The sequence below is a fragment of the Epinephelus lanceolatus genome, chromosome 13, assembly GCF_041903045.1.
Source record: "Epinephelus lanceolatus isolate andai-2023 chromosome 13, ASM4190304v1, whole genome shotgun sequence".
NCBI classification, from domain to species: domain Eukaryota; kingdom Metazoa; phylum Chordata; class Actinopteri; order Perciformes; family Serranidae; genus Epinephelus; species Epinephelus lanceolatus.
The window spans coordinates 10,723,422-10,738,427 of NC_135746.1; the positions used below are offsets into that span (position 1 = coordinate 10,723,422).

The 15,006-nt window shown below is 40.9% G+C and overlaps 1 protein-coding gene across 2 annotated transcripts in view; it reads left to right on the forward strand.

Moving 5' to 3' along the window:
• Positions 1 to 14,491, forward strand: part of LOC117270835 (uncharacterized) — a 49,290-nt gene extending 34,799 nt beyond the window's left edge. For both annotated transcript variants that reach the window (XM_033648747.2, XM_033648748.2), the window contains exons 6-12: positions 3,462 to 3,561; positions 4,395 to 4,432; positions 4,563 to 4,738; positions 5,746 to 5,950; positions 8,475 to 8,576; positions 9,142 to 9,213; positions 11,060 to 14,491. In XM_033648747.2, the coding sequence (XP_033504638.2) occupies positions 3,462 to 3,561; positions 4,395 to 4,432; positions 4,563 to 4,738; positions 5,746 to 5,950; positions 8,475 to 8,576; positions 9,142 to 9,213; positions 11,060 to 11,269 (903 nt within the window). In that variant the 3' untranslated portion in view covers positions 11,270 to 14,491. The remainder of the gene's footprint in view (positions 1 to 3,461; positions 3,562 to 4,394; positions 4,433 to 4,562; positions 4,739 to 5,745; positions 5,951 to 8,474; positions 8,577 to 9,141; positions 9,214 to 11,059) is intronic.
• Positions 14,492 to 15,006: the final 515 nt, after the last annotated feature.

Here is a 15,006-nt window from a genome sequence, read left to right on the forward strand (position 1 = left end):
GATTCCCAGTACGGCTTCTGCTGGATGACCCCTTTCACCTCCAGGCCACCCTCATCTTATTTTAAACCGTACTGAATCAGCATTCTGTTCTAAAATAAGATTAAGCAAGTAACATCATTTCAAATGATATGTACCCAAGAGATCCTTTCAAGAGACTTCTAGAAATACTGAAGTTTTCAAAGGGCACATACCGAAATCCTCATGACGTCCCAGGTTCAAGCTCCCTCTGAGACCCATCTCAGCTGCCCTGCCCTGCAGTCAGTTTCCACCATGTGATCTGTACACGTGTGTGTGTGTTATACTCTCCGTCAGTGGTGCAGAGAAAAACCCTTCATGTGACTCTTCACTCCCTCGGACAGAGACAGAGTGCGAGGGAGAGTGATGAGAAAGTATGTGTCTGAAAGGTGTGTGTTTGTGTGTGTGTGTGCCTCTAACCATAGATAGTCATGCTATCAGATGATGGATTTTCATCAGGTCCAGATTATGTGACATGGGTTATATATCGCCTTCTATGGTCCTCTCCTCTCTTATCTTATCCGTCCTCTCCTCCTCCTCCTCTTTTTTCTTCTCCTCCCATCGCTCTTCTTCTCTTGGTTATTTGTAGACATAATATTATTTCTCCTGGTATTTGCAGACCAGAGGAAATTGTCTGTGTGTGAGATCACACCATTAACAGATAATTTGCACCTGTGTAGGACAGGGGATTTCAGTATAAATATTATATTACTGAAGATGCACTCACTGACCAGATGTGATCATTTAAAGGTGGATTTTACGTCTGTGATAATGTCAACTTAATTCACACATATAAAAATCTGTTATGAAAGTGTTTGTTGCGTCTTTAAGTAGAAACTCCTCAGAACATTTCAGTTTCCCTCATTTTTAGTGCTGCTGCATCCAGCCGTAGCTCACAACGCTGCACAGCCAAGCATTGTTTAAACCCACAGAACAAGACATCTGGAGTTTTTCCATCTGATGTAATGCAGCAGGCATAAAAACTGTGTCTTTGGTTTGAATATTTCACTCAAAAAGAGTGATAAACTGTAGCTTATCGGAGGTGTTGCAACATGCAGCAAGATAATAAATTCAAATCTACTAACAGGAGAATTTAGGAGAATAAAGAAAAGAAAGTTTTGGCTGGTGTTTTTGCTCATCTCGATATTTCACACTGTATTTTTTAAGACTTGTCACGCACTTGTCCAGTAAACATAACAGGGAACAGACAGTACTTTTAGTTTAACAGTCAATTATTAATATTTCTGTGTGGAAGGAAAAGTCTCTCCATCACAGAGACAGAGAACTGGACTGCAGAGCTGGAGGGAGTGAGAACAGGACTCGAATCAGTCTGAAGTCACTGAGATGAAAACTGTTGATATTGAAAACAACTTGCTGTGTGTGTGTGTGTGTGTGTGTGTGTGTGTGTGTGTGTGTGTGTGCGCGCGCCTGTGTCAGAGACAGCATGTGTCCCTGTTTGTCAGTGAGTTTGTGTGTGCTTGTTTGTGTGTGTGGCAGGAGTCCCGCAGTTCAGTGTTTCCCTGCCAGGGACAGGGAGAACCCTTGGAGAGACTGTGTGTGTGTGTGTGTGTGTGTGTGTGTGTGTTACCAGGGGAAACCCCGACTTGATCCTCCAGAGTTTAGTTAAAATGTTCGAAAACAGTGAAAGAAAATAAAAAGAGAGTGTGGGAGAAGCAGACTGAGAGAGACTGAAGAGAGCTCCCCCCGGGGTCAGGGATGCCCCTCAGTGTGTGTGTGTGTGTGTGTGCGTGCGCATATTTTAAAGACGGTTTTTGCTTATGGCCGTTAAATGAAACAGTGATGAAGTACTGGATAAGCCGAAAGTATTAAAAGAGAATTTAAACTGTCGGAGCTCTATTTCCTGGAGGATTTTAAGCTGACTGCTCACTGTCAGCTGAGGGATTCAGCATTAAGTAGACTGACCTTGAATCCATATTTTAAGGAAGTTTGCATGGAGTTGGTGAACTCATACCATCATCATATATCATGTCTTCAAAAGGGTCGAGAGACAGCTTGCATACCCAGAAAACACATGAGGGTTGGCTGTCGGTACTTGAAGATATCAGCTGAAATAACCCGGTACCAAGTAGTATTGAAACTTCTCCAGTGAAACAATACCTGCATTCGATCCTTTCTGTACCCAGGTCTTGAAAAAATGACAATAGGTATTGGTATGACTTTGCTCGCAGCTATTCACTGCAAGCATTACTGGCACGTGTTACTGGCTCACTACCACAGCAGCCACAACCCACACCCTCTATTGTGTGGTGAAGTCAAGTACCGTATAAGTACTGGTGAAGTTTGTATGGTTATTTAATAAATATTTTAATAATGTAGATACTTTGAAAATGCATTCATGTAAAATGGAGGCAGCATTTTATACAAATGAATGCTTCTATCACATGATGGGCATCGGATGAAGCAGAAGAACAGAGTACTCTGTATTAGTATCACTTTAAGGGCACTGGTATTTGTACTGGTATCATAGTTTTTAACACCCAGCCCTACTGACATCAATTTTAATGGACTTTGGTTGAAACATGTTTATGGATGGTGAATCTTTGACCAGTGGTCATAAATATTTTAACTGAAATAAACAAGGCAGCCTTTTGTGGGATTTATATTTCTGTGTCTAACCGAAGTTGAGCCTTCGCTGTAGCCTAACGTGCACCTCCCCAGAAATGTAACTACACATCATGGCGGCGCAGACCTCCTGTCTATTTTTGTAAGCTGAAAACATTTCCCTCAGTGGAAACAAAGCTTTTATTAACTTTAATTTCACAGATAAGAAGAAGAAGCCTCCACAAAAATAGCATTTTAAGTCTTGTGTGTGATTTATCCTGGCTTCATATGAGCAAAGGAAATCTCTGCTCGTCGCTAGGCTAATTTATGCGATGTAAAATGCCATAGGCTTGTGCTAATAACGTTACCATTTTATATTGGTTTGGAAAATGTGTTCAGAATAAGGTGTTTTGTCAGTGAATGTTGTGAGTTGTAATGAAGTTGAATTTTTTAACATTGCCTTTTTTAAATGTTGCTGTTGTCCCTGGTTTCATATGAGCAGAGGAAAAGTCTGCTAGCCACTAGGCTAATTTATACAATGTAAAATGCCATAGGCTTGTGCTAATAACATTAGCATGTTGTATTTGTGGGGGAAATGTGTCCAGATAAAGACAAGTGCTTGTCTGTGAATGCTGCAAGTTATAGTGAAGCTGATTTGTGTACTTGTGTTTGATATTGTCTCTATTAAGCCATGTTTAATGTGTGTTTAATGTGTGTTTTGAATCAACTAAACTTTGCAGCACTTCACAGAAACCTCCATAGCTGACTAGGGTTTTGGAGGTGTAACTGCAGAGTAACACAGCATACACTTATTAATTTCCTGCTACAAAACTACACTGTAAATGAAACATCACTCTGAATAATCACTGATGTTGTGTTTGTAGCACAAGTCTTGGAAGAAGATCAAAAACATGGTCCACTGGTCACCGTTTGTCATGTCCTTTAAGAAGAAATATCCCTGGATACAACTGGCTGGACATGCAGGTATGTGCACACAAACAGCATCGTTCATAAGACTAACGTGTCCAGGCAAGTTGTTGTGTTGTTTTTTGTTTTTTTTTTAAGAAAATGTGAGTTGCCACATTAGTCTGTCTTTGTTGCAGCTAGTTCTTAAAGGTCAGGGCCCTGAGGGAAAGTGTGTGTGAGGATGGTTAGCAACAGGATTTGGAAACATCAGGTGGTGCCTCTTTTGAATAGGTGTCTTTGGGGTTGGAGGCTCAGCCGCATAAAATTAAGAGCCTGCAGCTCTTCCTTGCTTAAAGGCTAACTTCGAGAGAGCGTCTGTCAACATTATGAGAAGGATCCTACAGACACAGACCTCTTTGTTGGAAAGTGGGAGCTTTTTTGTTGAACCAGAAACAGCCCCCAAATCTCTATCGCCAAACCCTCCAGACTCCATTTAAATAAAAAATAATTTTATCATCATAAAACACGTTTCATTCAAAGTTGACAGAAACAAAATAAAACTCTGAAAACATGTCTTGGTTTGTCTTTCCATTGTTCCGAGTCATTACACTGCAGCCTGTTCAACTGCACTTAGTGGTCTCGGTCAATACAGGACCAGTTTAAAAACATTGGTCACTTAAACACAAACAGGGGAAAATAGGGTCCAGGTTGAATAAAACACAGAATTTACCATTAAACCAGTTCACTTGTGTGAAGATGATTTACTGACAAACAAATGTGACAAACCACAATTGTTGGTTTAAACTTCTCACGTCAGTTTAACTCTGACGAACTGAAGCGAAGCTATTCCTAGTTACTGCATCTAAAGGTTTCCTGCAACTGCTTCACAGTAAAATTGTGTCTTTTTACAGGAAGCTTCAAGGCAGGAGCCAACGGCCGTATATTAAAAGTAAGACACTTTTTCACACCAATCACACCTTCTTTGTTACTGCAGGGAAAGTTGCTGTGGTTTACAGAGTGTTTACACTGAGTCAGTGTGTAAGAGTATAGACTGACAATAACTTATTGATATCCTTTAGAAACACTGTGATTGTGAGCAGCGCTGTTTGTCCCTCCTGATGAGGGATGTACTACGTCCGTATGTCCCTGGTTACCATGGAGACGTAGAGAAGGACGGCCAGAAATATAACCAGATGGAGGATCTGCTGGCTGAGTTTGATTTCCCGTGTGTGATGGACTGCAAGATGGGAGTGAGGTGAGCAGACACGTGACATGGCATTAATCTAAATTTCTGTGTTTCTTTAATCTGCAAGGAGATGGAAAGTTAAAGGTGTATTTAAAGGAGCAGTGCGCAGGATTTAGTGGCACCTAGTGGTGAGGATTGCAGATTACAACGAGCTGAAACTTCTCCTGTGTGCTGAGTGTGAACTCCTGGTTAGAATTCCTTGAGTGTTCATTATTCAGGAGGTTTCTACCAGGAGCCGAATTATTCGTAGAGATCTCTTCCTCTACAAAACTAACAGACCAGGTGATTAAAAGTGGTGAAAACACCAAATGAAGCAGTTTCATGTGACAAATCAGTGTTTCTCCGACGCTGTTTGGCTGCTTGCCCAGCCGTGAAGCCTTGTTAACTGTCATGGCTTCGTATGAGTCTGGACAGACATGGATATAAACTGTAGCTGCAGCTTGACTGGTTACACCGTAAGGCATTAATTCGAGTTTCTCTGATTTAAGATCCAGACATTCAGGAGGTTTGTAGCAGGAGTCGAATTATCCGCAGAGGTCTCTTCTTCTCCTAAACAAACTAGCCTGGTGATTTAAACCAGTAAATCTCTATCAGGAGTTAAAGGCCAAAGTGTGAGCACGGCTAATGTCTGTAATAATTTCTCAATGCACGCAAAAACTGTGACAAGTCCTTTAAGTCAACGTTGAACCAGGAAGTTGCATTTCAGACTGTGACGGGTGTTTTTGTGAAATGATTTTATCATTTCTCCTCCAAAAGAGTCTGGCTTCTTAAAACCCGTCTCACTGCTCACGTTTCTCACCCGGCCAGACTTCTTTTCATCGATGTCGCCTTTTCCTAGATGTTAACACATAACAGCTGTGTCATACTGTTTGGAAAGGGACGTCTTCTTCACACCTTCGCTTTCACCCTCTCTTCTCGTCCTCCTACCTCTCTGTGCTCATGTCTGTCACCCACCCTTTCTTCCTCTCTGTCTTCTTCACCGCCCACCACCTGTTCTTTTTTTTCTCACCCTTTAGGACCTACCTGGAGGAAGAGCTGACCAAGGCTCGTAAGAAACCCTCCCCAAGACCCGACATGTATCAGAAAATGATCGAGGTCGATCCTGACGCGCCGACGCCAGAGGAAAACCTCCAGAAAGCAGTGACCAAACCCAGATACATGCAGTGGAGGGAGACCATCAGCTCAACAGCCACCCTGGGGTTTAGGATAGAAGGAGTCAAGGTAAGAGTCACAGAGAGGAAGGTGTGTGTATGTGTGAGTGTGTGTGTGTATGTGTGTGTGTGTGTGTGCCCTTCCTTCCCTCCTTTCTTCCAGTATTCTGTGTAAGGGGGTGTGTGTGTGTGTCCTTCAAGGGCATGATCTAACTTCCTGTTTTGAAAGGAAACTTCCTCTGAAGTATATGTTTGTGCATGAGATCTTTTGTCGCACACGAGGCCTGTCCGTGGCAGCTCTATATGCCCTGGCATCTGGCACTGACATTGTACACACACATGCACACACACACACACAAATCTCTCTGCTGTCTTTATTTGAGGGTTGTGGCTATATAAGGACATTCACGGCCTCCCGGTGGTCTGTTGCCATGACACTAAGGGTTATCCCCAGGAACACAGATGTGTGTGTGTGTGTGTGTGTGTTTGTGTGTTAATATAAAGTATGGATGTGCAGTTCATGCGGTTCATGTGCAGTTCACCCACTGTTCTTGTACATGTGCATGTGTCTAACTGTGTATTATATAGATTGTATAAGCTCTTATGTATGTGGAAAGCATGTGGTAATTAGGTATGTTGTCTGTGTGTGTGTGTGTGTGTGTGAGAGAAAGCATGAGAGAGAGCTGTAGTCAGACCTGAACCATAAAGGGAAAAATAGTTTTGTCTCCAAACAGTATCTTGTTGCCTGGCAGCCAGCAGAATAAAAACAGCTCATTTATTTCTATTATTCTGAACCAACTGACCAGTTGGCTCTCCCTGCTGGTACTGCGTCTGATGCTAATCTACTGTACTGTTCCCACTACTGTATGTGCACGGCTGATATTAATGCTGCAGCTCCAGTACTGCTACTACTACCACTACTGTTCCTCTGCTTCATTGTGCTTCCACTTTGCTATAACCAGAGGTGGAGAGTAAAATTAATGTTGAAAGGAATACTTCACCCCCAAAATAATCATTTGTATATCAGTTACTGACCCTGTGTTACTTTGAATTCATGAAGAACACTTTGTTTTTCTCACATGCCTCCACAGTGAATGAAGAATACAAACGCTGAGGAAAATTTTTTTAATGAATTGAAGCCGTAACGGTCCACATTTAACAACAGCAAACTCTCACACAACTCGTGCAGTATAATCCAAGTCTCATTTATCCAGTTGTATGTTCAATACTTCCCAAACAGACAGCCCTATCCGTGACAGGGAACTGACTGAAAGTAAAACTTATTCAGCTTTCTTCAAAGCCAGACTCCATTGACAAAAACAGTTTAGGTTTACATGACATCAGAGAAAATCGATTTATTTTAATAGTCCAAATAAAACCAGACTTTTCAAATACAGGTAAACATGTTGCTACGACTGATATCGTACCAAAACGAAATTCTCAAAGTGGGACAACACACCCAGATAATGCAATTTGGAGTCGAATTATTCTGCATGTATACAATGAATTGGACCAGTGCATGTTCCACAGTGTCCGCCCCGGGCTTTGACCTGGAAGTCGAAAGCATTAAATGCGTAACAGAAGAAGAAGAAGAAGCTGACAACATGGTGAAATCTACATCCAGAGCCGTGCATTTTTGGACGTACCAAATGTACAGAGCTGTAAAGTTGTCCACCATGGTACCAGTTAGCTGCTAGCTAACTGTAGCTAACTTGTTTGTTGATTGTTTGGTCTGTGACGTAATAGGTCAGCTGGAAAAAGGTCCGATACTAACTAGCCTAAAGGGCATGTCACCACCTATCGTAGCAGAGTCAGACATACTTCGGTCAATAAATCAATTCCCCTCCTGTGCGTCTATGCTAGGACAAGGACAGTAGTCCAATTAAACGGCCTAGTCGAGCTTGATGTGTTGGCAGAGTCAGAACTGCAGGTCACTTCATGCCCTGAGACCTATGATTAATCATCAGTCGCTCAATAAAAAGTTAATCACCAACTCTTTTGATTAATTAGTTGATAAAGTCATTTTTAAAACTGAATATCAAGACAAAATAAGCAACTCTGGGGAACCATTTTTCAATATTTCCTGAAAATGTCCAGATTAAACGATGAATAAATGAACTGACAATAATTGCTGATTGTTAGTTCCCATATCAGAATTCAGGAAGTGGCCACAGGAATGACGAGTTAGTGCGATTAGACAAAGTGTTCCTGTGTGTGACTCAGGTCAGTAAAACAGTCAGAGACCCTACCCTGCTTTAATTCCCGGCTAAATCTCTAAAAATAACGCTGGCTCCGTCCTTCCTTTCCTCCCCTCATTGTTTGTTCTGCTTTTCTCATCCATCCTCTCCTTTGCTCCCTCTCCTTCCTCCCTTCCCGTCCTTTGCCATGCTCCCGTCCCTCCCATGTCTAAAAGGAGTCTGGAAGTTGTAGTTTATGAGGATGGAGAAAGGAAACAGTTATTTACATCCTAATTATTCCTGAAATTAAAATTTGTGTTACGCTGCCAGGAGAAATAAACCCAAGGGTGAACTCTAATGTAAAGTTAGTTCTCATGCTGATGTTTTTGACTCCTCTCCTCTCCTCTCCTCTCGCAGAAGGAAGACGGGACGGTGAACAGGGATTTTAAGAAAACAAAGACGAGAGAACAAGTCACTGCAGCCTTCAACGACTTTGTCAAAGGAAATAAGGACATACTGGTGAGTGTGTTTGCGGTTTGTGTGTGTTTGCAGCTTATGTGTGTGTGTGTGTGTGTGTGTGTCAACGGCCTTGACCTCTGTATGGGACAAAAAAAACACGAGGAATTTCAAGTTGAACTGTTCTGCACTGTTTTAAGAACACTCACACATATGTACAAGCAGATGCACACATAAACAGTGCGACCTTAAGCTTCCTCGGCCAGAAGAAAAGGGAAGTCCTTGGGAACTCCCTGGGCCTCTTAACACACACAAACACACACACACACACACACACACACACTATTAGTATCTTACAGCACTGACGCATGTATTTTGTCACATGTACACGTGCATGCTTGTGAATGTGTTCATTGTTTGATTTTTTTTTTATTAAAATGCATCAAGACAGGCATTTCATTTTGAAATTAATCCAACACACGTTTTGATTGTAAAAAATATAAAAGCAACATTGTGTAACAGACTCTGCTGAGGATACATCACATGGCTCTGTCAGCAGCCCAGCTCTGATACAGACAACAGAATTTGGTGAATAGAAAATAAAAGCTTATGTTTTATTTTATTCCAGAACGGTTATCTAAACAGGCTGAAGGAAGTCAGAGACACTCTGGAGATCTCCCCGTTCTTCAAAACCCACGAGGTAACGACGGACTGCTGCTCATGCGGTGCAACTCACAGACTGTCATGTATACATTTACCCAAAAAGGCAAAAATGAAACCTTATTCACAAAGAAATTATGTGAAAAATGTGTGTGTATGTATGTAATATCATGTACAGTGGAACTCAACTTCACACTGGTTATTTTTTGTACTTTTAAAGTTAATAAGGTGTCAAAGTGCATAAAAACATCTAAACAGAGCTTGTTTATCAAAGAAAAAAAAGCATAGGGATGTATCTGACTCAGATTTATGTCAGTCGACTTGGATTTGACCATTCAATATGAATATTTGACCATTTTGAGTTTGAAAGTTTGAACTGGGTTCATTGACAGCAACGTTCACCGAAACAAGCCAAGTTGGCGGGGGCTGATTATTTATATCCATCCATTTTTATCCGCTTATCCGGGGCTGGGTCGTGGGGGCAGCAGGCCAAGCAAAGCACCCCAGACATCCCTTTCCCCAGCAATGCTTTCCAGCTCCTCCTGGGGGACCCTGAGGCGTTCCCAGGTCAGATGAGATATGTAATCCCTCCAACGTGTTTTGTGTCTGTCCCGGGGCCTCCTAACTGTTGGACGTGCCCGGTACACAGTGTTTGTTTATTAAAGGTTCTGTATACGACGTTGAGAGCATTAATATAGCGGTGTATATAATGGCGTCCTGATGGAGAATGAAGTCACGCTCCCTCTGGGCGTGTTGTATTTCAAGCTTCTCTCTGTGGTTGTGTTAGACAGTAGACTTGAGTGAATGTTAGTGCATGTCTTTATCCACTGGCGAGCTAATTTCCGCCCCTTTGTACTGCACCTATACGGTGGTTATGGGCAGTTACTGCTGATAATGGCAAGTGCACCCTATGGGCCTCTCTTAGGTGAGCACCTTTAGCTCTGTTAGCACTGTTGCTGCTGTTAGCACCATTAGCTGCTTGTTGCTGGCTCAGCCATCTCCATGTTGAGAATCATGTGCAGACAGCCCTGATTCAGAATCATAGATATGGTCTGTATGTTGTATACAGCTTCTTTAACAGGCCTCATGTCATTTTGCAAGAGTTGAGAGCAAGTTGAGTATCCCCGATGTAGTGTGTGTGTGTGGGTGGGTGGGTGTTTGAGTTATGGCGGATGCAAGATTATTTTCAGCTTTGTTTGTGAGTACACAAAATGCTAGGAAACATGTTTAGGCCTCATAATGTCTGCGTAAAGTCAAACTGTTCAAGTTTCCCATAAATTACTGCCAAATCTCCAATGTGGGAGGATTTTCACAATATTTTTAAAAAATACAGATGTATATTTGGACCTGATAGAGTTTACATGTTTGTGCATTACTGCAAATGCTTTATGACGTCAGACTGGTCTCAGTTCAGGAGGTGTGAATCTCCATCCGCTGTCAGCTGTCTTGAGACATATTCACTGAACAGCGTGTTGCAAATCCTTTAAACTGGTAAATTAGTTTCAGTCCTGGTAAACATGTGTTTTGCGTCACCGTAGGTTCAAATAGTTATATATTGATTTTGTAATTAAGTGTAATCTAGTGGCACTAAATCACTTGAGCAGACACACCAGTGCACACACACAAACACAACAGCTCTCATCATGGAAACTGGACAGCAGCTGCGCTGACCACACATGAACACATTTAGTTTCACACTTACACACACAAACACACCAGCAGACGTAAATGTAAGAAGTTGGTGTAACAAAACAGGAAGTGAGATCATATTTTTGAGAGACACAAACTAACACGTAATGTTGAGTAAAAAGCAAAGAAAGAAAACTATTTTAGTTGTTCCTTTCCTGTTTTCTTATTCATCCCATTGTCTCGCTGTGTCTCTGCAGGTGATTGGCAGCTCCTTGTTATTTGTTCACGACAGTAAGGGACGGGCCAAGGTCTGGATGATCGACTTTGGGAAAACCACACCTCTTCCTGAAGGACAAGAGCTAACCCACCGAGCAGCGTGGGTGGAGGGCAACAGAGAAGACGGTTACCTTTCTGGACTTGATAGTTTGGTGGACATCATTTTATCCATGGTGAATTCTGAGACTTGAAGTCTGAGGGTTTGAAAAAAAATCCAAGTGAACATTTGGACACACAACAACCACTTCCATTCATTCTTCCTTTCTCTCGGGAACACTTTGGACTTCCTCAAGGATTCCTTCACAGACGTTTGTCGTCATGTTAGAAACCACATCATCCTGTAACAATGCGTGGTCAAATCCATTCATAGATGCAACCTTCCTGTTCATGTCCAGTGGATTTCAGGATCTTGCTCTTTCCCATCCATAGAACTTTTGATGTGATCCTTAAACCCTGAAAACCAACAGGCCTTTTCACAGCAGACATTTTAACTTTAAACATTAAAGATGGCTTAGTTCCATTAAGTGTCTCAGTAAGCCATCCCTGTAAACCAGCATTAACAGAACCTTTAATGTTATTTGTTACAACCGTGTTTTTTCTGCGAGGATGTCGAAATGTCTGCTGTGAAAAAGGTTCTTTTTTTAAAATGCATTTTACCTGCAAGACAACATTTTCACTAAAGGAATTCTCTTTAAAAGCAAAAAAAAATGTAATTCAAATTGAAGGCTAAGGCTGGTGATATTTTTATACTTTATTTATTGTAAACAAATCCCACAAAAAGACCGAAAACAATGTGTTTGTCTTCCAATACCTGTCTGTGGCTCTCAGCCCCAAGCCCATCAGATCCTGCTGAAGACATAATATTTTTGAATTTTATTATTTTTTTAAAACTAAAATGGTACTCAGAGAGCGCAATCCTCTGTCAAGACCAAATGCCCTATCTCACAATGTTGAAGGTGCAATATACAACATTCAGAACATTAACTAAGCAGCAAACTACTATTAGATTCTAGATTCGAGAAGTTTATTGTCATATGAACAGTAACACCATACTATGAAATTCTTAATAATGCTTCTTAATGATAATTTCAATTAATACATTTAGGATTAAAGTTAGATTTTAAGAAAAAAATGAAATAATTAATAAGCCTCAATGGCCAGCTTATTGGCCAGCATGCACGGGAGAACAGTGCTCAGTCCGCCATATGATAAGAGTATTAGCTCTGTCAGCACTGTTGCTGCTGTTAGCACTGCTGATAACAAGGCCATCCCACCACCATACATTGGGATGGCCTCATCTTTGAAGCATAACGCCCACCCTCCATTCCATCCCCTTCTGTGTTGTCCTGGCGACTGTAAGCAAACCCTCATTAACACAGATAGCTCTGTTAGCACTGTTGCCGTTGTTAGCACTGCTCTACCAGACGCCACCATTTCAGCTCAGCCACCTCCATGTTTGCCTGTGATGTCCAAGATGAGAGCCATGTGCACTCCTGGCTCAGACTGTGAATGTTGTATATTGCAAAGTGAAAAGTAGTTTGGGTATCTGCCCTGTGATTTGGATCCACTTCAAATTTCAGTGACTTCTTCATCACCCTTCCAACATGTTTAATGAAAATTGAGCCAGTGATTTTTCCAAAATCTTGCTGCCAAACAGACAAGCGCACAAACCGAGCCAAATATGTAACCTCCTTGTCGGATGTAAAAATGGATCGCAAAAATATATGTTTTAATGTTTTTTAAAAGATAAAATAATTCTCTGAAACTGCTGTACACTGCAGTTTTAGCAAACGTATCCCAAACAGGGAGAAATAGTGCATTTGTTGGGAACTATTTTCAGCTGCGGATTAATACACATTTTGGTGTGCTAGTGAATGTGAGGGATCAGCTAAAATAAAAAGCCCAACAGTGCCCATGTTCATTGTAATGAATGAATATGTCACCCAGTGCAACAGTAGGTGCATTTCCATCCATGCATTACATTTGAATGGAAACCAAACTACAGTGTGGCTCATTAATGTGTCCCTTATTTGTGTTTTTGGACAAAGATGGAGCACTATGGCACAGAGGAATAAGCTTCACCAGCCTTTTGATACACAGATAAAAGTTAAAGGACCGGTTGATTGTTGCTTTTGGTCTTTTTGTGGGATTTGTTGATAGTAAAAAAGATTCAGGAAGAAAATGTCACCAGAATCAGAATTTAAAGCCACTATGTGTGGAATTTGAACATGTCTGACTTTGCTGCCCCCTGGTGGTTGTAGCAAAAAAGACTGATTTTTCTAAATTCTAATTTCTAAACTTCCATATTTGACCTTAATGCTCCTCAGCTCTCATGACTTTTATACAACGTAACTTAGATTAATCTCCATTCAGTCAGAGGTAGATTTTATTTTTCCTCAGCATATCTGAAATCAATTTTATTAGATTCTTTTTTCACCACAACTTCAGCACACTGCCTGTTTCTTTTAAAAAACAATCTGCACTTGATTACATTTCAGCCTGTTAGAGATTGTACAGTTGAGTGTGTTTTACAGTGAAAAACAAAACTAGTCTTTTAAGCTGTTTTTAACTTCTGTTTTTAACCCGTCACACTTAGACTTTAGATACTGCAGGTTGGTCAGTGAGGTTTTCAGTGGCAGCCATGTTTGCTCCACAATAATCTGGCAGTAACTGGCAATTATGTGGAGCTAAATGATACATCTCACAGTAGATTCAGTATGTTATGGAGGGCATTGTTTTTACATGTAACATATTTGCAGCCAACATGGCGTCTGGAGGACTTCCCTGGCCAAACACGTCTCACCCTTCTCACACTTTTTGTTGGGATTGTTCACAGTGTACAATAGAGTTTATTATGTTTGATGTAGTTTTTGTAACGTTATTTTTAGTGTACTCAAATCCTGTGGAACACTTACAGCCATGAACAATCTTATTTAAGCTATACGGTGCCTTGACATTACAAAGCCAAGTCAGACAACTGAAAATATGTTCTTACTTTAAATGTTACGATGAACTCTTCTCCTAGTCTTAACTGTCGGTTTCTGTGCGTAGTCTTGGGTGCATGTTTATTATCCTCTTGAAGTTTGGGCTTAATTTGTATTTCAGTCTGTTTTTATTTATAACATTATATTATGTTTTTGTTTTTTAGCTCATGGGATACTGTGACATTTTGAATTTTGGGCTGTTGTTTTGTTTTCAAGCATGTGTTACAGTATGAGAGAAAGTCCAATTGTGAGGCGAGACATTGTTCTAAACATTTGCTATAGAAAAGATTGATGAAGTTAAGATAATGATACCCATTTATTTCAATGTGGAATGCAAACATTAATTTAGAAACTGGTCGGGCAGATAAGGGAGAAAAAAATGTCTCATAATGTAACAGGTTCTTGATGAATTAAAGGTAAATGGTATGTAGGTCCCACTCTACCATATATTTAAAATGCCATGGTTTTCAGTTGATGTTTGCAGTGACAGTAGACGCAGAAAGAGACTGATTATAATTCCATGCAGTGCCTTCTTAAAGAAGTAGTTCCTCATTTTGGGAAACGCTCGTTTGCTTTTTTGCCGAGAGTTGCATGAGAAGATTGATACTCCTTTCATGTGTGCTTAGCTTAGCTTAGCATAACGACTGGAAATGGGGAAAAACAAGTTCCTTAATTAAACACTCAAGATATGATGTGTTAAACTGGGAATAGACATCTTGCCTTATCATTATGAAGTAAATGCTGATGGCACAATGTAATGGCGACAGAATAATGACATCATCAGCATTTAGATTGGTTCCCTGTGAGCCTTGCTTTCACTATGCAATTCTGTGAAGCTGCATCCACATTCGTTTGAAGCCTACACACAGTGTTGCCGACTCTTTTCAAATGAAGGTAGCTAGCATCAGCTCCGAAAGTTGCCAGAAAATGTCACACTCTCATTT